The sequence below is a fragment of the Cavia porcellus genome, unplaced genomic scaffold (assembly GCF_034190915.1).
Source record: "Cavia porcellus strain 051 isolate PalLab524CR breed Dunkin Hartley unplaced genomic scaffold, mCavPor4.1 scaffold_20, whole genome shotgun sequence".
Classification (NCBI taxonomy): domain Eukaryota; kingdom Metazoa; phylum Chordata; class Mammalia; order Rodentia; family Caviidae; genus Cavia; species Cavia porcellus.
In genome coordinates, this window is record NW_026947503.1 from 67,402,844 (window position 1) to 67,427,037 (window position 24,194).

The window sequence follows — 24,194 nt, forward strand, 5'->3', positions numbered from 1 at the left end:
TGGGAAGCTGAGGCAGGAAAACCTCAAGTCTGAGCTCAGCCTGGGCTGAGACCCTGTTTTAAAAAGAGTGGGGTAGGGCCGGGAATCTAGCTCAGTGGCATAAGTGCCTGCCCTGCAAGCATGTGGTTGTGAGTTTGATTGCCAGTACCAAAAAAATTTTTTTTAAATTTTTTTAAAAGGCAGGGGGTGGGGAGGGTGAAGATGTAGGCCCTAGGTTCAATCCACAGCACTGAAACACACATGCACACACACACACGCTCATGTGCACACACATAACATACACACATTATTTTTATGTACCAGTGAGAAAAAAAGCTGCCAATAACTCTGAAAATATTTTTAATTTAGTTGAAATTCTGAAATGGAAAAACAGGACATTTTCACCAAGAAATTCTATTTCTCACAAGTTTATCTGGTCCCAAACCAAATGACATAAATAAAACGTTCATGGCCAGTATTTAACCCTCACATTCACCCTACCTGCACAGCTTGAGGCCCCAGCAGGCAGAGACCTCAGGGACACCAGGCGTGGCTCCCGGGAGACACGTGTGTGCTGAGTGTCAGATCGCAGGCCCCACAAGCGAGGCCAAGTGGTAACGAGCAGGGTGAGGATGCAAGCGTATCTTACTGTTTTTAGCTTCCAAATCTCTGATCTACCAGTTGCTGGAGCAAGAAATTTGCAAAGTTATTTCTCTAGGAATCACACCACTCCAACTCAGAACCTGGAGGCTTAATCATTCAAAACCAGGCTTCATCCTAACCTTTATCTTCTTTCTTAACCTTGAAAGCATTGCAGGGATAGAGAACCTGAGACCTGATGGAAATCTTTCTCCAACAAACTAAATCCCTTCTGGACTAGAGAAACACATCGAGCGAGCAGCCACCGAAGCCCATGGCTGAACACACAAACTCTGGGGTGCAAAGCGGCTTTAACTCCAGCGTGCGGTACATGCTGTGGGCAGCTCCGGTTAACCTTCCCTGGCCCCGAGTCAAAGACCTGGGCATGCTGCAGTGCAGGTGAGGGTGGGAGCCAAGCTGCCTAGCTTGGGATCACCAGGGGACTGGAAGACACTTCCAGGTGTGTCTGGAGGGCCACGGAGGCCTGGCCCAGGGACTACACAATGGGACCGAGGCTGCCAGGAATGCTTTCCCTGAAGTGTGCCCACCACCTACATCCGTGAGTCTGAAAGCTCTCATGGGCTAAGAATTCAAACGTTTCGAGTGGGATCAAAACACAGCCTCTACTTGAAGACACAGCTGGCGCTTGAGCAGCCGGGCTGGGGGAGCTGCGGGTTGGGGTTTCTCCTTCGGCTGCAAGGTCCCCACCCGCTGCCTCCCAGGCCGATTCCTCAGGACAGTGCACCCCAGCTCGGCCCTCAGACCAGGCCTCAGCTTCCGGTCCTAAGCTAAGGACACTGCTGTCTTCACTCGCTGGCGGGCCAGCTAGACATTGGTGCAGTCAGCACAATGCTTTTTCTATTTTCTTTAAATCCCAAAAACTTCTGGATGCAGGTGAAGGTCATTGTCTGCTCACGTTCTGTACACATCACTTTCTGCAGCACAGTTGTCACTATAAACAGGTGCCCTTCAGGCACAGCTTAAGCAAAAGCCACCCCAGAGTGGGATGCAAGTGGTTTCAGGACACGACCTCCCCAGCCCACTGTACCTGCCTGCCCATCTGTGCCCAGAGGCCCTGTTGTGCGGTGTGGCATACGACAGCTCCTGCCACTCCCCTGCTTCTCTTTATCCTGCTTCAAAGTGGGGTGGGGACTCAATGAGGGCTAGCCAGGGTGAGAGCAAACTCCTACAATGGCACCCCAGTGCTGGATGACACAGAAAGGCCCCATGGGTCGCACCTGATCTTGGGGTCTCCCCCACACACCAGCCAGCCCTGGGAGCTTCCCCAACCAAAATAATGTCAACAGGCATTTCTCACTTTTCCCAATTCCTACACTATAAAATAATTTCCCAAGAATGAATTACCAGTGCAAATTCTAACAGGCCACCTTGCTTCACAGTGAGTTTTGTATTGAGTGAAATGTCTGAGTAAAAGGCTCTCCTTTATACTAAAAAGAGACTTTACTGCCTGATTCTGTCTGAAAACGCAGATTGAGGAGATAACTGAGTTATGATTATAGGCAGAGTCAGACCCAGAGCAAGAGCTAGAAGCTCTAAGCCTGGAGGAGACTGTAATTTACTGCCTCGAGAATGCCAGACACCTGTGTCGTGCCAGGCAGCTACACCCTGGCAATGGGCCTGACACAACCCTGAGAGGGGTGGGAGAGGCTGGGAGAAGAATGCCAGCATTGGAATCTCTACCATCTACCTACAGAACAGTACTGAAAAGATAAGCAGAATAGCTCTCTGGGTAAGCCAGAAAAAGCAACAGAATACACCTTTGCATTTGGTTACAAACAAAACCAAGTTACAACAGTTCAATGAAAAAAGAATCAACCAGTAAATGCCATTGCCTGATTACACCGTGACTTTTCTTTGTCAAAAGCTCATCTAGCCCCAGTGATGGCACAAACACAGTGAATCCGAGGACGGCAGCAAGGCTGCCGAAGCAAAGGGCAGTGACCCTGGGTCTGGTGTGAGACCCTGCAGTGAGCCAGGCCTTAGGGGAGGACACCTCTCACCACCTGCACCGCCATGCCAGGGAACAGATGTGAGGCCTATGGTGGTTGGCAAACCACCTCCACGGAGCAGAATGCATGGGCCACCAGTCTCAAGAGTTTCTGGCAGCTGGTAAGCAACTGTATGAATTCAAGAAAGCAACAAAGCATCAGTCACTATCTGGAAAACTGGCACTAAGCAGCCAATACTTCCCCAAACTGCAGGTACAAGCTTCAGAAGCCAGTCATTGCCCCTCCACAACATCCCTTAAAATAGACTCAGGTGGTCCGCTGCCCAGAGAACCAGGCAGAACTGCCCAGAGCCCAGTGGGGCCCCAACACCGAACCCAAGTGGCACTCATGCTGCCCGATAGCGTGCCAAACCTGCTGTCCCCAAACTGCCCATGAGCTGCCATTCCCCAGCCCAGAAGTGGTCAGTAACCCCAGCCTCCTCTGAGATGCCTCGCCTGTTACAGAGCACAAGCAGCATCACACCAGCTCGAGCCAAGGGCAAGTTCCAGGGGCCTCTTTACTGAGAAACATTTGCCACACACCAGGTTCTCCTCGAAGAGCGACACTCTGCTCATTAATGTCAGCCTCTGCTTTTACGCAGGACAACTGCTTCCCCACCTCCCGGCTCTTCTGCCAAAAACTGGCAGAGGGAAAAGGATGCAGCACAGAGCACCCTGCTAAGTGCAGAGGCAAGGGTAGGGGAGTCAGGCATGGGGCCCCAATCCAATGACAACTGATTCCACCTGCCACGGATGCACGGTCCACTATATAGATTCGGATCTCAAGGTCTTAAAGAGGTTTTTTAAAAAGATCCTTCAAAGGACCATCAATTTGTGGAATGCTAGCTTATAGCTTATCCAAATCGAACGACAGCTACAGGGCTCTGAGGAGATTCCTTTATTTGTACTTTTTTTTTTTTTTTTTTTTTGTCTTTTTCCTTTTTATCGGTACCGGGAATCGAACTCATGACTGCCTGCTTGCGAGGCAGGCGCTTATGCCGCTGAGCTAAATCCCCAGCCCCTATTTGTACATTTTAAAAACCATAAGAATATGTGCAGGTTAGATCTCATTCAGTTTCAACAAATATCTTACAAAAAAATGCTATTAAAATACAACACGCTTCAAAATATCCTATCAACTGCATTTTTCCTACTAGTCAAGAAAGTTAACAAATGATTTCATCCTCACATATCTGAAGAATTCAGCTTGCTCAATTGCTGCTCGTACTCCCAAACATTGTCAGATTTCTCCTGGCAAGACTTTCATTAATTCCAAAGGATTTGACAGATCAAGATCTTCCCTGACACCAAATGCGGGTACACAGTGAAAATGAGCACTACCCCAGGGTTAAATGTCAGTGACTGGCAGAAACAGAATGTCAGTGGCGACAGGGTACAACCCCTGATGTCCCCACGCAGGGTACCCGGTCTCCCTCTGATGAGCAGGACGTTCACGCTCCCCGTTCTGTGAACTATGGCCTGAAATGAGCTTAAAACCTCATCGAAAAGATCACACACTAAAGGGTCTTCCTGCTGAGGACTTTCCCAGTGTTCCGGCACCACTGGTAGACATTCAAGACTGACCTTTAACATGTATATTTACATATATAATGTATACACATATTACATATGCATGTGTTATACTACTAATCTGTTCATCAAAAAGAACAGTTTATGCTTTCAATGTTTGTTTGATCATTTTTATGCCTAAATCTTGTAACTTTGAAAATAACAATATGCAATATATTAACTAAAGTTAATTTCCTATTACTTTGTTTTGAAATTCTGTCCTTTTATTTTTTGTTGTTTTTGTTTTGTTTTTAAAATTAAGAAATACGTAAACTGCAAAAAAAATTTACTTTCTAAAAGTCTCATTTCAAACAATTAGCTGAGAAATTTGGTAACGTCTTCAGCAGATGCCAATGCCAATGGACACCATCATTAACATAGTCTGAGGTTCTCCATGTGTCATTTTCCTTGTAAACCTCACTGAAAGGCAACCTCATACTCACAGCTTCCACACGAGACCGTCGGCTGCCTCCATCCTCACAGAACCCAGGAGCAACACTGCACGAGCAACCAATACCAGTGTAGAAAAAATCCAGAGTAATTCACAAGTTGAGGTTTCCAAGAATAACATACAAGTAAGGAAGGTGAGAATGGACGGTCTAGGGTATCCTGTCCTTCAACACAGCAAGATTTGTCTGTAAAACACAGAGTGTATGTTTTTCTTCATCCTGGGGCAGCCAGAGGGTCACCCCAGTAAGTGGGCAGCCTAACCCTGCAGTCCTTAAACAGCCGAAGACATTAGCGTTTCAAAACAAACAAAGTAAATCTTAACCATCTAACTCCCTTGGAATTATATACATTTTTAAAGTATTATGCTTTAATAATCTAATGTAATAAATGTCTACATTTACCAAAATACTCAGGGCAGATGTCATTTACCATAATATCTCTAACTCTCCCTCCTAAGAAACTCAAAGTAGTAGGGGAAAAAAATATGTCCAACAAGTCACAAAGGCTTCCTGTGGGTCCTGCATGGGGTTTCTATGTGGATTTGGATCCAACAACATCGGCCCGAGTGCCAAACTCCCAGCCGCACTTTGCTATTCAGTTCAGTGCTGACGGAAGCCCACTCGCATATGGACCCTTCCTATGACACAGAGACCACCAATGCCAGCGGGGAGGCATCTGCCAGCTTCTCATTGGCAGGAAAACACTCGCTATTAGGTTAATTAGTAGAGATCACGGAAGATTGGGGAGTGAACTTTCGTTTCCAAGAACAGAAAAGAATTCAAGTTCATCAGTGCTCCACACAGAGCACTGCCTCCTGCGTGCTGGGAAGATGGGCTGGGATTGCTAGAAGAGTAGATTTTAGGTGTTTTCACCACCAGACAGTAAGTGTGTGAGGTAATGCATGCAGTGAGAAGCTCGATCTGCCCAGTCAGCACCACACACACAGACGGAAGCCTCGTGTTCACATGCTAGGCACGCAGGTCACTTCTCAGACACACACTAACTTACCAGCATTTGGTAAGTGACAGGCAGAGCGTGTGTGGCTGGCAATGCATACCCAGCACGTATCTGTTAAATGAATCCATGACAACCCAATCAATGACTTTCCAGGCTCACCGGAAGTTGGAAATGCAAGCAATTGCACACCTGGCTAGTGGAGGGCCACTTGAAATCAAAGCCTGCATACAGCATTTTGCTTCTCTAGGGACACAATGGCTCTCTCATCAGGGTCCTACTTCCTGTCTCCCCAGCGTCCGTAGCTGAGCCTGGAAGATCACAGATTAGGCTGTCATTGATTCATTTAACAAACACGTGCTGGGTTCTCATTGCCACCATCCTAGAACCACAACACAGCACTGTCCAAAAGGAAAAAGAACTCAGTGGTACCAGCACAAAGGACCAGCATTTGGGTGCCTGGTGGAAGCCGGACCCTGCCCCAGGCTCGGACTCCAGGATGAACCCTGGAGAGAGGAGGAGCTCTGATCCCTCCCAAGGTGAAGTCAGGAAAGTGTGCAGAGAATCCCGGCTACCTCCTCAGAATGAACACTATGCTGCCATCTAAACACTCACGTGTGCTTTTAAGCGTGGGCTGCACGGGGCAGATGGACATAGTCAAAGTCACTCTGCAGAATGGAAAACACAGATCAAAAGATCCAGATGTAAAAGATGTGTAAGCAGATGTGTAAGAAACTGCACTTGCGAACTTTTTGTGCCTGAAACTCAAGATGGAAACCGACTGACAGCCTGGCCCTGAGCCGCCAGCTGTCTGAGATCTGACAACCAAAACACAAGGTGCTGACTGCCTCTGAGCTTCTGTTTTTCTCACGTAAAACCAAGTTTCTTTCCATTTGTTCATGGCGTAAACACAAGAGAGTGCTACCGATTTCACCGAGCACTTTCAACTGCTGAGTGGAACCATGACCTCTCATACACTCGCTCACACAGTCACCGACATAGCCCATCTGCCAGGTGCCAGACAGGGACATGGGCACCACCAAGCCGGAAGGCATGGTCCCAGCCCTTCCTGAACTAAGGTCCAACGATGTGAGATGTTTTACACCCGAGCCGCGTCAGCAAAGAGAAGGCATTCCATTAAAGCCAGTACCGTCTCAGCACTGCAGAAACCCAACTTTACTCAAGATGCTTGAGGAGGAAGTCCTCTCCACCGCACTCACAGTGAACAGACTGGCCAGCAACACATCTGTGAGCTCTACAAAGCCGACATGCTTCATTAAGTCGCTAAATTGTTTCTTCCCTGCATCAGAGGAAACTGAGACTGACATACTCTATCTACTCTGGATAAAGACCAACCTCAGAGAAGGGTGCCCTGGCTTTATGAAGTCCCATTATGCCCACAAGGAAGGAGGGAAAGAAACCTCAAACCCAGGGCTAGGGTCACACACCAGAGAGGCCCCAGCACGAGACAGGACAACATCACCACTGCCCCCCAGGCCCTGGGCCCCCTACATAGGGCCCACACTTCCATGATGAGACTGCTCTGCCCACAACGGCTCTCACTGACTTGACTGCACAAGAGGCAAGGTGCATCAAAGACAGGATACACAAAGAGTAGCCAGGGACGGCCTGTCCTTCCCATCCGGAACCTGCCAGCTCCCAGTGCTCTCCCATGGCAACAAGGCTGGCACCACCAACATCTGTATAACGCCTCCAGTTCCTACCCACAACACACCCACCCATTCCCTCTGGGACCTGCATGCCTGTTTGGGTACAGGACAAAACCTAGGGCCTTGTGCAAGGCAGGGAATCATGTGACCACTGAGCCACACCCTCACCCCTCCACTGAGCAGACCAGGAGCCTGAGGTGAGAGCCGGTGGAGGAAGGAGGGCTCACATGGTGCCACCTCCTCTGCAGCGAGTGGATGGCAGCACCAGGCCAGGCTGGATGATCGCAGCTTTACAGGAGCCATGTGCTTTACTGCAGGGAGCAGAGGAGACTGGAGGCAGAGAACGGCCAAACCCTAGGGAACATGCGAGAAGGCAATGGCGTCAGCACACTCTGGGACACAGGAGCATATGCAGAGACGCCTGTTGGATGACATCTTTGGGGGACCTGGGGATGAGTCTCAGAGCAACCAGCAAGGACAACAACCGTGCAGCAAAATCAGCTGTGACTGAGGAAAAACAAAAGGACCCCAGCGAGGCAGGAAGGAGCAGGACTGGTTTACAGCCAAGTGAAAGATTTAGTGTTTGCTTTGCAACTGCATCAGAACAACATAGGAGACTTTAAACTGCAGTGACAGCTGACTTAATGTCACAACGCTCACTGCGGAGTGTGTGGGAGGACAGATGGCACGAGGAGGATGCAGAGGCCCTGGAGGCCACGCTGTGTTTAGCCCAGGAGCACGGGAAGAGGCCGGGAGGGTCTGGAAACCTGCACAGATTGGCTAAGTCCAGGCAGCTACAATCCCCAGAATACGAAGCTGCTCGCCCTTTGAGAAGCAAACAAAGGGTGCTGCAAAGGCAGAGAGAAAGAACACAGCCCTGCTCCCAGGAATACCACAGGACCTTTGCCTAGGCTGGCTTCACTCTCAGACCTGAAGGACAAGTGTTGAGTTTTGGGGTTTTTTTTTTTAAGACCCCAGATCCCAGAATAAGCTCCTCTCTTCTCCGCTCTTCCAGTCAGTACAAAATTCCAAGGTATGTTCCCAACACTGGCGCTGAGGGGGAAAATGAGGTACAGTGGTCAAACAGGTAGAGGAAGCAGCACATGTTAAACCAGTCCAAAGCTCACGACTGCCCCGAGCCTGCTCACCACACAGACCATTTCATCCACTAGGGCTGACATTTGCCAAAAATGCCTACTCGTGAAATTCTCCTTACTCTTGGGGTAAAAATGCTGGCTTCAGATACTGAAAATCTGTCCAAAATAAACACGTTTCTCAATAGGAACCATGCTGTTAGGGACCACAAATTCACAGTGACTGGTTTTATATTTTCATTATGGGATAAAAGGAAGCACTGGGATTACTGGTATCACCCACCTGAGATTTCCCACTGACTCTTCTTTGGGGATCATCCACACCTTCCTGAGTCATCTCAGGATTATACTCAAGGTCAAGATACTTCTCCGAAATTAACATAATCTGCTATGTGGAAAAGTCTTTGAGCCACTCCCAAGATCCTGCTGAGTTTCCTGATTTTCCACTCTAATCCCTTCCTTGACTGAAAAAAAAATATAGGCTTCCCAGAGACGTTTTTTGTCTTAGCCACTAAAGTCTCAAACTCTGCAGAGGGTTTGATCTTCCAGGAGCCCTAAAACCATATCACTTGTTTACTTAAGCCTTCGGTGTACACTAGTTTGGGAGATTGGGGATCTAGGCCAGGTCTCCAATCATGTCATGAAATTCAAAGAGCCAGAAGCAAGGATGCACTGGTGAGGACCCTAGGATGGGAAGAAGGGTCCCCACAAGCCAGCGTCTCTGAGATCCTGCATCCCCTGCTGTCTTGATGGGGCCAATGCTGTCTGGAAGCCTCCAGAGAAAACCTTAGGCTGTTTCTGAAAACTCAGCTGCTTAGCTTTTAAGGAGAAAGAAAAACATTAAGCAAAAAAAAACTACATTCTCTTATGCAGTTATTAAGAAATGAGATAGAGACATGGAACCAGAGTGACCGGGAAGATGCAGCGAGACATGGGCCTCCCAAGACTCAGAGACAGTCAAACTGCTTGGGCCACAGCCAACAGACACCTAGAAAGCAGCGTCAAAGACACTGAACCAACAAAAAGCCAGACTCAGTTTCCTTGGCCATTCAGAGGGCAGGGCCAGAGCTGTCCCAGCTGCGAGCAGGGGCAGCAGGTCCTGAGGGGTTCTGGGAAATGTGAATAGGGCTCATGGGAAGGGGGAGGAAACCTGATCAACAGCAGAGGGTAATAAAAAATACCAATGACAGGAAACAAAATCGCACGTGGACGTGACAATCACACTTCAGATATGTTCATTTGAAGAAAACGAATCCTGTGAGTGCCTGTGCCTGCACATTACCTCAGTGAGGCACCACTCAGAGCTAGCCAAGTGCAGCTTGACTGACTGACTGATTGACTGATTCTCTTTCTTTCCTTATTCTGTAGTACTGGAGCCTGAACCCAGGGCCTTCACACTGAACACGACCTCCAGCCCTGTCCATTTTCATTTTTTATTTTGAGGCAAGGTCTTTGTAAGTCACAAAATTGATCAGGTTGGACTCAAATTTTCAGTCCTCCTGTCTCAGCCTCCCAGAGAGCTGAGATTACAGATGTGTGCTATCTATCTGCCAGGCCAGCACTACAGCTGAAATGGATATCCCTGGAGTAGACCTAACATGAAAATCTGAGTAGAGATTCCCTGGAATAATAAACAGTCCACGTTACAGGAGCAGAACAGCATCTGAGATCTGTAATGACCTTGAGAAGATAGACTTTTGTAAAAATTACTCAAAATGTTTTGATATCCAATTTAAGAAGTGCTTCTCAAGATAAGTCACATCCTTTAAAAAAATAACCACAGCAGGAAATCAGTGCAGGGTGAGTGTGGTTTTAACATGAGAAACATGAAAGCATTCACCCCTGTGCCCCATGCCTGGCCCAGAAGGGGTGCGTGGTTAGGCAGAGGCACCACAGGCCAGAAGTTCACCTGGATTCGCCTTGGCACAGCTGCCACACTGATGGTCAGAAACGATCACTCCAGAGCTCTGTGGTGCTGGTGATAATCCCAGGGAGCTGAGGCCTCAGGAAAACACTGAACAAGAAGAACCCCCCACTCCAGGAGCTCCCTCCACCCATCTCATAACCCAACCTCCTGGCCTCTCTCCCGGCTGAAGGTGGAACCAGCGGCCACGAGCCATAGTGGGTTCACCTGGCAGGTGGGTGGCGGGTCTGGTGTGCACAGGGCTGTTCCATGGCTCTCCAGCGCCAGTGAGTCTGAGCTCCCAGGCCAGTGGCAGTCAGGGCTCGCCTGGCAAGAGCAGGCACTCGGAGTTAGTGTGAAAAAGGAAGAGGTAGAGAAGAAAAGGGAGAATGAGGGAGAGGAAGAAGAGGAGGAAGGGAAGGAGGAGGAGGAAAATGACGGAGAGGAGGAGAAAGAGAAGGAAGAGAATGAGGGAGAGAAGGAGGAGGTGGAGGAGGAAGAGGAGGAAGAAGAAGGAGGAGGGGGAAGAGGAAGAGGGGGAAGAGGAGGAGCCCACAGCCCACAGCAGGGTCTGAAGCCAGATCGCAGGTCTGCACAGGGAAGCCCCAGGGCTCTTCCGCACACACCTGGGACTGGTGAGCATTCCTGTCCTCTCCTGGTCCCAGCGTTACCTCAGGACTTCCTGAGGTCTGCAAAGTCGCTGTAATACCACACTGATTAACTTTTGTTAAAGCCTACAGCAAGAAATCCCATCCAACTCAGGCACCACAGATGGGGACTTCCAGAGGGGGCTGGAGCGAGGGACTCAGGCTGCCCGCCCTGAATGTGAGAGGCATCAGTCAACAGGCCCGCAGCCTCAGAGGACCGAACGCCAGCTCCTGCTGTTTGGCTGCTGCTGGCCGCCTTCTGCCTTCCACTTTCCGACATGGACTGCTCCTCCTCTGCACCGTCACTGTGCCCAGCAGCCAGCTGACCCCGGACTGAAACCATGAGCCAGAATAAAGCCTTCCTGCTTTAACGCTGGTGTCGGTATGCTGTCTGGGCCCTGAGAAAAGTAACTGAGATGAATCTGCATTCTACTCGACATACCTTCTTCTGCTCACTCAAAGATTGATGGTTCCGCGCCCGCACGGCCATTAGCATCATCACTATCACAGCGTGGCTGGCTTTTTGGGCCTGCCTGGCCGCACACTGTGACAGCACAAGTCCCACACACACACACTCTGGCTGTCACTGCCATCACCAGGGAGGCACAGCCCCCGTGGCTCTGTTCTGGTGTGGCCGAGGAAGGTCTCCGAAAAGCCAGACCTGTAAAGCCAAAGCCACGCGTCCCCTGCACAGCCAGCCCCCCTGGGACCCTCAGGACAGAGTGAAGTGACATTCCCCACGGCAGTTCCCAACCCTTTCCTGGGAATCACACAACTGATGCCATGCCGCTGAAGGGGTCAGGACAATGTAGATGTCAAATTCTGACGTGTCGGTCTTAAAGCACTGCTTTCCGTTAGAACTTTTCAGATTTAAAAAACACATGCAGAGATCATTCTGCACAGACCCTGAAAACCCGAGTCCTGAACCTGCTCCCTGCACAGATACCATCCCACACGCTCGGTGAAGCCACCTGGTTCGGGCGAGCCTAGGCCCGGGGCCTCGAGCGGGTTCCCCATGGCGCCACGTGGCTGGTGAGAAGCTCTGCGTCCTTCCTCCTGTCTGCACCGGAGGCCAAATCTGCTGACCTAGAGGACCTGACCACAGAGAAAACAGGTCGATTCCTGTGGTTCCGCAAAGCTGAAAACAGTTTAAAATAAATATGCACTGAAGGGTGCTGCTTCAGTCAAACTTGCCATTGTCACAGGGTTTTTCTTTCTCTTTTCACTGAAAAGCAAGTAAAAAGTGTTAATTGCCATACTGATAAAAATCCTCATTTATAAAAGTCCAAGAGAGGATAGATCAGGCTGGTGGGATTTTACACTTAAAGACAGAAACCAGTAACTATTGGAAGCTGTACCTTAATGCTGGGTTCAGACTTCTGAGATACTCAGGGGAAAGAAGTTACTCAGGGAGTCCGAGTCAGCCAGCACACATGTTCACACAAGGACCGATCAAAAGGTGATGGTGCGTTTTTAAACTTTAAAAACGTACTAAGGTGAAGACATGTTGCCACAAATCATCCTCCAGTCCTCCCCTCGGTTCAAAGACGTTCATCCCACTGTCCCTGCCACCTCCTGAAGCAGCTCTGGAGTCCTCTTTCCTGAGGGTCTTTATGAGGAAAAACTGCAGCAAGTGTCACCGCTGAGTGCCACCCAACAGAAAGGCAGACTTTCAAAACCATGACACTGCGTCTCAGAAGTCACCCAACCTGGCACCGCGAGACTTCCAGCTTCCCCAAAGTCAAAGCAACCACGGAAGGCACACATTTTAAATCCACTCAGCGCAGCTAAAGACTGAGTGCCGAGGACTCCAGAGCTGCTGCAGAAAGTGGCAAGGACGACAGGAAGATTTTTGAGGATTAATGGCATATGCTTTCCACTATAATGAAATTGTAAACTTTAAACACCCCCATATTTTGCGATCACCCCAGGCATGTGCAGAAAACTGAAGTACAAACATCAGACACAATGCTTGAAGTTAGAGAAACCCATGATTCCAGCAAGCACTTTTTTTTTTAATTTTATTTTGAAAGTATAAGCGTCTGTACTGTTGGGAAGTTCCATGCTAGGATTACAAGGATCAACTCTGAACCTGGAAGGTGGGGAGGAGAAGGCAGGATTCTAACGCCAAGCACAAGACTCCACCGAACACTGGACAGAGGGCCAGGTGTGCACAGGGTGGCCACCCATCTACCTGTGCAGGAGCAGAAAGCCACAGCGCCACTCTCCAGTGTAGCTGTCTTGGGGGAGGGGGTGACAGGACCCTGGGTGCCCCAGGCTGCCTCCTGTCCCTCTGGAGATGACTCCAATCTGTGCCTGCCCGCAGGCCCGCTGCTGGTGAAGCGCAGATCTCAGCATGCACAGTGTCCAGGACACTTTCCTCCTATTTAAGGGACTCTGGCCCTGTCACCTCAGTCACACTCCTGAGAGGATCTCAATTCCCACCCAGGAACATAGTGACCTCCTCTCCCAGTGCTTCAGTCTCTGTCAGCCAGAGGACTGACCTGGAACTGATCTGGCTCCAGGACGGTGCTGATCACATCTAGCCCTTCCTCAGGGACCTGACTGTGCCCACTGAGTTGTTTCTCAGCTGCATGGTCATGCTTGCTCTCTGGACCCTGGCCACAGAGAAGCCCACCTTCCTGCCGGGCCTCCCAGAGCCTCCCCATCCTCACAAGGCTCTCTGAGGCAGGGTGGCCGCCCAGTTCTGTGTGGCCTGGGGTGCACTGGGGTGCAAGCTTTGGCCACAGCCACCAATTAGGGGCCTCAAGTCCTCCCCTCACTTTCTCCTCCCTCCCTCTTTCTTTGTTTCCTACCTTCCTTTCTTCCTTTTTCCTTCCTTCTTTCTTTTCCTCCCACCTCCCTCCCCTCAACCTTTGGTGCATATGTGCATGAGTACACCTGCCTGCATGCCTCTGTGGCGCCCGGGCTCCACCCGGCCCTGGACCCTGGACCCTGCTCTAACCTGAGTCACCCGGCAGTGGGAAGCCTGGGTTTGAGGCCCTTCTCAATACACTCAGCTAGGCTCAACCACAGGGTGGCTCCAGGGCCCACGCCACATGGAGTCCCCTGCTCTGTCCTGGAAACCGGGATCACAAACCTCCTGGAGGACAGCACTGCTTGGGGACACCATCTGTTCACCGACCCTCTGTCTCCCGAGTCGTCTGCCCACCAAGGAGTGAGCAGCTGCCTGCATCACACTCGGGTCTGCTTGCATGGGCCCAGGGGACCAGGACTGGTGGCCACAAGCCCAGTGGAGCCCTGCTGGTAGGTTGCTCAGCTCAAGGACTTGTCCCAGTGACAAAAAATGCATTCACACACACACTCACACACAAACTCACTTTATAAATTAGAAAAGTACATTCTCTCGCTGATGCTGTAGACAGAATTCCCCTGGGGCTGGTGTAACCCTCATGTTTCCCACGTGCGAGGCCTGGCTGGAGCCCAGCACCACAGAAATCAAACAAAAGCTTGGCTGACTGCACCCGTGAGACTCTCTGGGTCAGTGTGACCATCTGGGACTTTTGAGGTCAGAGGTTGGGCTGGACCTCAGGTCCCTCTGCTCATGCTGCTGGCCACATAGTATGGATGTCTCCTAGCGTGGCTCCGGGCTTTACCTCCATTCGACAGGATCTTTGTTTTGTTGGCTAGTATCCTTGTCCTCAAAACAGCTGTTTAAATCTGCCAGTTCTACAAAACCGACTGAAGCCGACTGCATGCATGGTGTCTGCAGCTGCTCTGAGACCTCGGGACGCAGGTCACTGCTCAGTTTTCCTGAACACTGTGCAAACGTCCCTGTCAGTGCGGCAGCAGGACTAGTGACTGCTGGTCATGCAGGGATCCGAAAGGAAAATCCCACACGCAAACCCAAGTCAGGCCGAACAAAGACTGTAAGACTGAGGGTGTGGTAAGCTCAGGAAGGCTGGAAAGCACTTTGTGCTGCTGCGGGGAGGCACTAAGCTAGTAGGAAACAGGCAGACGGATCTAACAGACTGAGCTCAACTGGGGCGAGAGTCCTGCTAACCCAAAAAACCTCCCTGCCACACACTGACTTCTGTGGGATTTGCTCCAGGAAGCACCCAGCTGCCCACCAATTCCTGCAAGCCCTCTCCCTCCTAGTCCATGCCACCACCTGGCAGGCTGGAATCTCCAGGACACAGCTCCCGAGCCCCTGGCTGGCGTCACCATGCCCTGCAGCACCTGCCATGTACCACCTGGGAAACACAAGGCATGTGGTACAGACTGCCACTCGGACACACAGAAAAGGAGGCACCAGAAAGAAGGGACAGGCAGAAACGACACTGTGTCTGCGCATAGAATGGCAGGGCCAGGTGACTGCTACCTGAGAGCCCCTCGGAGCTCCCCTCTGACCACGATGACCACAAGGCCTGTGGCAGTCCACAGAGGACAGGATGGGCGCACCCCTGCTGCTCTGGGGACCAGATAACTCTGCCCATCTTCACCAAATACTTTAAAGAATTTAACTGTTTTAAAATAGTCTCTTTACCAACATGTCTAATCCTCTCAATTACTTTTGTTTTTGAGAATAACAAGTAGCATGTGTAGCAATACAGGTAAATTAACTAACAATTAAGCCCAAGAAGTCCACGTACTGCACAGCCTGCAAGGAGTTTGGCAGTGGCAGTGGCAGTAGCCCAGGATCAGGGAGCACCAAGTAGCAGCAACCCTCGACCTCGCTGCTCAGGGCAAAGACCCCACGATGACACATGGATCAGCACCACCTGTAATTCTTGGGCTATGGCCAGGATTTCAAACTGAGGTCTGCTACTCAGAAAAGTACAGCCTCACTGTGAGCTTCGACACAGCCACTCCTGCACTATGGAGAAACTTGCAGGAAACTTCTGACCACGCAGCAGGACCTAAGTGCCTGTTGTCCCAACGAGTGCCTTGGTTGCTGGGCTCCGCAGGGCTACTCAGCACTCTTCTCTTTCTGCCCCGTTCTTCTGTGACCTTGGGCCCCTCGTTTCCCGTGGAGCCTGCCCTCTTGCTCCCCCTTGGTTCCAGCCTGCCTGGCTTCCCCTCCCCTTGGCTCAGGCAACCCTGAGCGAGGAGGCACACACAGCTCAGGAGCCAGAGCGCCCATCCCTCCAAACCCCATAGCTGCACCCTGAGGATCGGGGTGTGGGCGCAGCTCAGCCATACAGCTTGTGCTGGGCATTCCCGCAGGAAGGCCCCGGCATCCCCAAAAAACAACCTGGAAGGCAGAGTTGTGCTAAATTAAATGAAAATAGCAGTTAAAATGTTCCTCCATGTACGGCGCTCAGCAATGATCACATATCATAATTATTATTGAAGATTTATAATTCCATGAAAGATTTGTGCCCTTTTATCACACAGTACACACACAGGCAGACTGCGGGCACACAGCCATGGGTAGACATTTAAATGTTTTCCAGATGTCTAAGATGCCCAGCACCGAAGACGTGGGCATCTGACAGCAGGTGTTCACTCTGGATGGTAAACAACCTGTTCTCCTGTGGATCTGTGCTTTTCTAGCATAAAAACACTCGAGACTCTCACAGCCACCTCTCCCTTCTCTTCAAACCTCGCCATCTTTCACTCGCTCACCATGGCAGCTGGCGCTCACACCCACTGGCAGGTGGAAAGGCCAATGCACCTCTGCAGGAGCACTTCACACCCTTGTGAGGGGAGGCTCAGAGGAAAGAAACGCAGCTTCCACAGAGGCTTGGCTTTGAAGTTGCCCTGCCCAAATGTAAAAATAGACGGCTAAAATGTGAAATCGATTCTAATGGCAGGCAGCTTGCTGCACTCCCCATGTCCAGGATGTGAGGGAAACCGGAATGCTTGATTTAGTAGTGGCTTGGGAGCAGGCAGATCTCAACCCCTCCGATAACCTTGAAAACGGCCACTCCCCTGGGAGAGAATGAAGGTGGCTTCCTCCCTTCGGGTTCCAGCACAGTTACCAAAAGGCACGTTTGTGTTCCAGAGCAGAGCAGCAGCATGTGAGGGGGCAGAGGGGCCAGGCCTCCCCCAGGCTCTCCTCCCTGCTCCCACACAGAGGAGCCCAGCTCTTTGGCTGCCCAGACAGGCCTGCCAGGGAGGACCAGGTGGAGATGCCTGTATCCATGGCAGCACACGGATCACATACTCTCATGACCTCCCACTCACACACATGGTGTGTCAGCTTTGCGTCACTGTGATAAAATCCCTAGTCTGAACACTTTAAAAAGGAGAAGTTTGCTTCAGCTCATGGTTTAGAGTTTAGTCCATTTTCGGGCTCCACAGAGGAGAGCATCATGGTGGAAGGGCGTGGTGGAAGGAAACTGCTCATATCACAGCAGCAGCAAACAGTGAGGAAGCCAGAGAGGAACGGGCCAGGGGCACAACACAGCCCCAAGGTGAGAGCCCAGGACCCTTCCCAGCCACTAGACTCCCAGCCTGAGTCTCCATGACCTCCCAACAGCCTCGGCGATGACCCCACCCCTAGATCCACTGATGAAAGTGGAGGCCAGTCCCCCTCCATTAGGCCACCTCAGAACTTGGGAACTGTGGGAACAGCCAGATCCAGACCCAGCACATGACACCTGATACACAGGTACACTCAGCACACATCTCAGCACACACATCTCTCACCCACACACAAATACATGCTCATATATACCTTCACAGCAAATTACACACCCCACATGCACACAGCTACACGCACATACATGGGACCACACATATTCATACCACAGACACACAGCCACCATTTCACACACACACATACACTCAGCATCTCTCACACACTTGCAGCATCTCATACATTCATATGTACACACAGCCCCTCACACACACTCTCCCACAGTCCTATCAGCCTCCAGGTGTCCCCAGAGGAGCAGAGGAGTAAGGGGTGCGGGATGCAGTTCTCCTGCCTTCACCCCTGGAAGCCCAGCTCCTGCCCAGCATCCAGGATCCAGCCTCAGGCTGTGAACACTGCAGGCTGGCCTGGTGGGGACCTCAGCCTGGGCAGCAACTGGGGGCTCCTTCTGGAGGACAGTGCAACCCTCCTCCCAAAGCTCTTTGAGGCCTGGACACCCACACCAAAGTCCAAGGCTGCAGCCCCAGGAGCCAGTGGCCTGGGACAGGTAAGCTGCACCCTGCCAGAGTCCACACTCGTGGAGAGGTCGCAGCCAGCAATGTGCAATCTGTCCTCACTGCAATGGGGTGAACTGGCTGCTGGTGACCTCTGCCCAACTCCCCCCAAAGCCACTGCCAAGCCCTGTGCAGGGGAGGGGGAGGTAGAGGGTTAGAGCCAGGGATCCACAGGGAGTAAGGGACCCCAACACCCCCACTTCCCTCCCCCACCACTCTCAGCCAGCAGTGCACCCACCCCACCCCAGAAGCTCCACTAATTCAGCCCAAACGTCACATAGAGAATACAAAGGTATCCAAGCTTCAGGGGCTGGGACCCAGTGTGTCCCCCACAGCACATGCACAGCACACTGAGGACAGCTGGCCAAGGCTCTCCAAATTGCCTACGGGTGCACATATCACTTTGTGGAGAGGCACTCTCCTGCACCCCACCAGGGCCCTTGCTGAGGACAAGGATCCAGCTACAGGGTTCCCAGATGCCCTAGGTTGGGGACCTGGGTTCTGAGCTCAGAAGCCAGGCAGGCTCCTAAGCTGTTCATAAACGACTACAGAACAAGCGAATACAACCCACAGCACAAGTCCTCTGCCCTCTCTGGCCTAATGTGAAAAGGTGGCCTGGGTGAGGGCGCACCGGGAGACTCCGTAAAAAGTATGAGCTCGCTGATGCAGGTGGGGACAGAGTTGCGCCCCTCGGAGCGGATTCAAAGCACAACTCCTGAACCCCAGGCGATTAGTCCTGACATGGACCAGCCCTGCAGAAACAGCAGCTACTGGCGTCCTCCGTGCAACTCCGCAGCCTGCAAAGTCCCAACCCTGCCTTTCAGCCTTTAACTATGGAGAAGAGCGCGCAGGCGCTGGGCGGGCGGTGGCCTCAGCACCCAGCTTCCGCGGAGGTAAAGAAAGGCGACTCCAGGCACCGCATCCCAGCACGTGGACCCTCACTGTCCCCTACCCAGCTACTGGGACACAATGGGAAGAGGTGTGCCACCGGATGCCAGGTGCCACCCAGCTGCCCCATCCAGTGAGCGACAGGGTCTCCACCGAGATCCTACATTGTCCCTCCAGTGGTCAGAACTCCACCACAAAAAATTCGCAAAGTTCAGCCCAAACTCGCCAAAGTACGCCGACCTAGGTTAAGCCCCAGCTCTGTACGCCCCAGCGGGAAGCCCAGAGGGGCTGGGATCCTGGGCTCCGCAGTCCCGCGTCCAGGGCGCTCACTCTCGAGGTGGCCGGAAAGCTCACAGCCAGAAGCCCCCCGCCACCCCGGAAACTTGGTTGAGCGTCGGGGACTCACCGACTGCCAGGCAGATGGGCAGCAGCAGCCTGAAGACGAGTCCGCACACCACCTCAGAGGCCATCGCGTCGGAGGCGAGGCCGAGTCCCGCTGCGGAGGAGCCTCGGGGTCCCTAGCGCCGGGGCGCCGGGTCCGCGCCTGCCCTGGGCCTCCTACCGCCGCCTGTCCGCAGCCGCCCAGGCATCGCCCCCCGGCTGTGGGAGCCGCGGGGCCCGGACGATCCTGCACGTCCGGGTGGCGCGGATCCAAGTGGGGCGGACACTCTCAGGGGTCCCGGTTTGTCGGTGGAGATCTTCGGGACGGGGCCCTGCCAGCGGACACGTCTGCAGCTGCCGGGCTCTCTGCCTCGCGCCTCGTGCACCGCCGCTGGCTCAGCCCGCGCGCGCCCCGGCTACGGGCCGCAGGGCGCCGTGCATCCCCGACCCGCGGGGCGCGAGCTCCGCGTCCTGGGCCGCAGGAGCCCCGCCCTCCAGGAGGATCGCGGGCGCGGGCGTGGGCGTGGGCGGGGACGGACGCGCACGGCGGGCGCTCGGACGCCTGCTGCCCCGGCACCGCCTGGGGTCTGGAGCGCTGAGAAAACACGCCAGACGTCCAGAGCGCCCGCTCTGCTCGGTGGGCCCCGGCGGCGCGCGCCTCCCCACCTCGAGGAACTTTCTGCGCGCGCTGGGACGGGCGTGTCGGGGGCGAGGGGCTGTGGCTCCCGCCAGGGCCGAGCCCGCCCCCACCCCGAGGCTGGCGGCGCGTGCACCGCTCGGCCCTGGCGCCAGGGCGCGCTGAGAGGCCGCCAGGTGCGCTGCGTCCTGCAGCCCTGCTTGGTCCCGCCACGACTGGCTCTCATTCAAGCATCCTGTGCACGAGTAGTGGCCGGGAGCGCGCCCAAACCCAGGAATCTTACTTGGTTGTGGCCCGGCAGGCCTTAGAGTAACGAGGCTAGAACTGTTTCCTGGGGCTGTTACTTCTGCTAAATCCACTGTTAACAAACCAAGAACTGATCAAGCAGAGCAAAGCAGGAATTCACCAAGCTCTTTGTACTGAACCTAAGGAGAGGTTCCTCCTCTGATGGGCCTTTCCCGGACTCGCACAGACGTGCGGGTGCGTGTCCACTTTGTGCATTTTGGAGGACTCTCCTTCTGCGTGGGGTCTCTTTGCTGCTTCTTGTTCCAGAGACAGAATGTTGGTATCCAGAGTGCTCTAATTACCTCCCTTTTGCGCGTTTTCTAATGGTCTAGAGAAATCTGATTTAGTTGGGGAAGTCCAGTGTGTGGGTCCCTGCTTTCAAGATCTTGGGAACTGAGCATTGGAGCAGGGTAGACTCTGGATCAGGAGGTGGTCAGGCTCAGAGCCTGCAGGGGGGACCTTTTCCCACCTACTTTCCTCTGGGCTTTGTGGTGAAGCGGATGAACAACCAGCCAGGAAAACGATGCCCTCCTTGGTCCCTGGTGAAAGGATTTTGCCCCAGATGGGACACTGTAGCCAGTGAAGCTGGGAGGTGGAACCAAGGGACTCTAACTTGAGGTCATCTTCCCCGCCCCTAGGAATTTACCTGTGGCACAAAATGAATATCAATGATGAATATCAATGAGCTACCTGTGCATCACTTAATGCCCCTTAGGCACCATCCCAAACCTAAGCTACATGTATGCCCCCACACCACGCGTCTGGCAGAGAGAATGCCAGACCCTGGAGGGTCAAGGGGTCTCTCCCCACATTCTTAAAATAAAGGTCATTTATATTTCATACTTCTTATCTTTTCAGCCGCGCAAAAATCCTATCAGATGGTTCCCTTCCACGCCGAAAAATTCTATCATCTAAGCTAGTACTTCTGTTCAGCCCTGTGACCTGCTCTTTTGGGATGCTGGTTTCTAAGGTACAGTGAGCTTGGTGCTTGAGGCTCAGACATTTTCAAAATTCTCCAAGAACTGCAGGGAAAGTTGTACAGGACCCACTGTCTCTCGTTTTGTTTTGGTTTATGTTTCTTTTTCCCCCCAAAGATCCAAAATAGTTAACATCTTATGAAGACTCCTTAAAATTTAGGCCATCCAGACATTTTCAAAATTCTCCAAGAACTGCAGGGAAAGTTGTACAGGACCCACTGTCTCTCGTTTTGTTTTGGTTTATGTTTCTTTTTCCCCCCAAAGATCCAAAATAGTTAACATCTTATGAAGACTCCTTAAAATTTAGGCCATCTGTGTACAGCCTCCTCACGCTTGGAAAGCACCTAACCCCGTGATACTGAGAGCCCAGAGGCCGCAGGGGTCAGAGTCCGCAGCTTCAGTGATCACAAACCCTATAGTGTGTGTGACTGCCTGGCTCTTGTTCACTCTGATCCTTTGTGTGGCCTCCCTGGCTCTCCCCCATTAACAGCCACCTAAAGTCCATCGAGGTGGCTGTCTTGGACTTCCAGTGTGGATACCCAGCACCCAGCAGCCCAGCGACCTCACCAACTGTTCCTTTGCTTGTGGTGACACATGGGTGCAGCTTGGGTGTTTCATGCCTGGAGGTTTTAGCGGCTCATCCTCACTCGGAGCCTTCAGCCATCTGCCTGGAGGGGATGCATCTCACCCAGGGTGGAGGGGCTCCCAGTCCTGGCCTCCCTGGCCACTCTTCACACTCCCAGAATCCTGGCCCGACTGTCATGGCGTGATCCCCTTACCCACACCTGGGTATTTTTTAAAAGCTCTCAGATGATTCTCAAATATACAAAAGGTATAGAAACCACTCTCTTCATTCACCAGTCAGGACTCGGAAAATAGTCCCCTGGGTTTCAAATCCAGAGTCCCAGATGAGGCCCACCGTCTGGGAGGAGGCCTTTCCCCTGGTGGCTGTCACACATGGGGCCTGGGGCACCTTTTCACAAGCGCAGTTCCACCTCAGCCTTCTGGCCGCAGGATGACACCTGGTGTGCAGACAGACGTGTGTGTAAGGGCTTTGCTCACTGTTCAGGAACAGTTCTCTGTCTGGGCTTGCATGTGTGTCTCCAGCATTCTGGGAGGTGGCACAGCCTGTCACAGAAGGGGGACTGGCAGATCTCACATTCTGGGGACATCATAAGGTCGCTCTGCTGGGCTCCCTAAAGTGTATCACACAGCCTTCACTACAGTCCTAGAGACACCTTGTGGGTCCCAAGGCTGAAGGTAACGGCTGCTTCTGTGTGTGCAGCGGAAGAGCTTCGTAAAGCGGTTGGCTGGTTTGTGCCTATGCCTTACCTTCCCAACTGGAGTGTAGACTTCAAGGCTCAGACTCAATTTCATCTAGAAAGCAGACTGTGAAGCAAAACGCTGTTTCCAAATGACAGTAGTATCCCATTTAACTGCTTGCATAATACATGGGCACACGTGCACATGGACCCATAACTGGAGGAGAAAGAAGTTAAGGACCATGTACACTCTTATTTGACTTTTATGAACACACCTTGAGCTTGTGGGGAGGGTGCTCTGTTGAAGTCAGTGACGCCGTGGGCAGCAGCTGCACCCAGGTGGCCGATGCTGAAACACAGAGAGTACCAGTCATTACTGACAGCCAACACCAGGAGCAGACTTCATCTCAGGTCGGGGCTTGCCTGGCTGAGCCAAGTCTGCTCTTGCAGCTTTGAGGAGGCTGCTGCTTTCAATGTCACCTCCTCCAGAAAGTCTCGTCCTGCTCAGAAGAGAGCTGGAATTTTGGGGCTAATTTAGCAGTGAAGTGAAATCATTCAGAGCAAGTGACTAAACAAACAATATTCAGGCTTTTTCTTTCTCCATCACCACACAGGCAAGAAGCTCCTGGTCTTGTTAGACACTCACCTCTCAGTAAATACTTGTTTTGCATGGGGCTGCCTTCTTCTGGGTCTCTTGAATGGGCACAGAAATGCTAATATTTATTAGGATTGGGTGATTTTCATCAATTAGGCTTCCAAAGAGGTTCCACTGGTATGCAAGCACGTGTGTACATGACTGCAGGTGCGTGAGAGTGCGAGGCTGGAGGGTTTCCAGCTACTTCCTGGCCTGGAGCTGGGAGGAGAGGGGCTCCCTGGCTGTGGAGTCTCAGGTTCACTTTCTTTCCTGCACTGCCACCTTTTGGCTAAAAGTATGTTTAAAAGCACTGGCATTAGCAGAAGGGAGCCTGCGGCACAAGCATGGGACATCCAGGTGGCTGCTGGTGACAAGTTGACAGGAGACACTGTGGTGTACGAAGCCACGAAGCCCTGCCCAGTGAGGAGATTCCTCAGGGTTAGAAGACATCCACCCATGAGTGTAAGTGAATAAATGAGCCAGGAGTAATTTTGAGTGGCTCCTCTGGAAGCGTGGCCAGAGGCTTAAGTGTGAGCAGTTAACCTAAGCCCCTCCGAGGGACTCAATGGAGGCAGAGCCTTTGAGATGCTGGTGTTGCCCGGGTATTGCAGAGTGAACACAGAATCGCCAGCATGGGGTCCCCTGGAGGGCAGACTTCGTGGTAGACAGCGCTGGACTCCTCGGATCCAAAGCGGGTGATGAACAAGTCGAAGCACCGCCTGGGTGGGCAGGGGAAGTAGTGCTGCAGGACGGCACAGACGGGAGCCCAGGCAGTGGAGTATTCACCACGCGTGTCCCAGGAACTTACAGCAGGTGACCGGGAATCTCCAGCTCTGTCAGCTGGGGTCTGCGACCCAAATCAACCGCAGCCCGTTTTCTACACATAGGTGAGCTGGGACACGCTCTGAGCACTGGCCCAGCTGCTTGGCACAGAAGCAGCGTCTACCTGCTGCAGCTGGGCAGCTGCCCACATGTGAACCCCTCGCCAGGACCACAAGGCGGGGGACAAGTCGTTTCGTTGGCTGTTTGGCCTTTGTGAATTCTGTGAGTTTTTCCCAGCATGGGGCTGTGTGTGTCCAGTCCACTTCGAACTGAGTTCCT

The 24,194-nt window shown here is 52.4% G+C and overlaps 1 protein-coding gene across 4 annotated transcripts in view; it reads right to left on the reverse strand.

The window, feature by feature from the left end:
* Window positions 1-19,741, reverse strand: part of Piezo2 (piezo type mechanosensitive ion channel component 2) — a 286,025-nt gene extending 266,284 nt beyond the window's left edge. For all 4 annotated transcript variants that reach the window (XM_023562692.2, XM_063231990.1, XM_063231989.1 and 1 more), the window contains exon 1: window positions 19,324-19,741. In XM_023562692.2, coding sequence (XP_023418460.1) covers window positions 19,324-19,387 — 64 coding nt within the window. In that variant the 5' untranslated portion in view covers window positions 19,388-19,741. The remainder of the gene's footprint in view (window positions 1-19,323) is intronic.
* Between the last annotated feature and the right edge of the window lie 4,453 nt (window positions 19,742-24,194).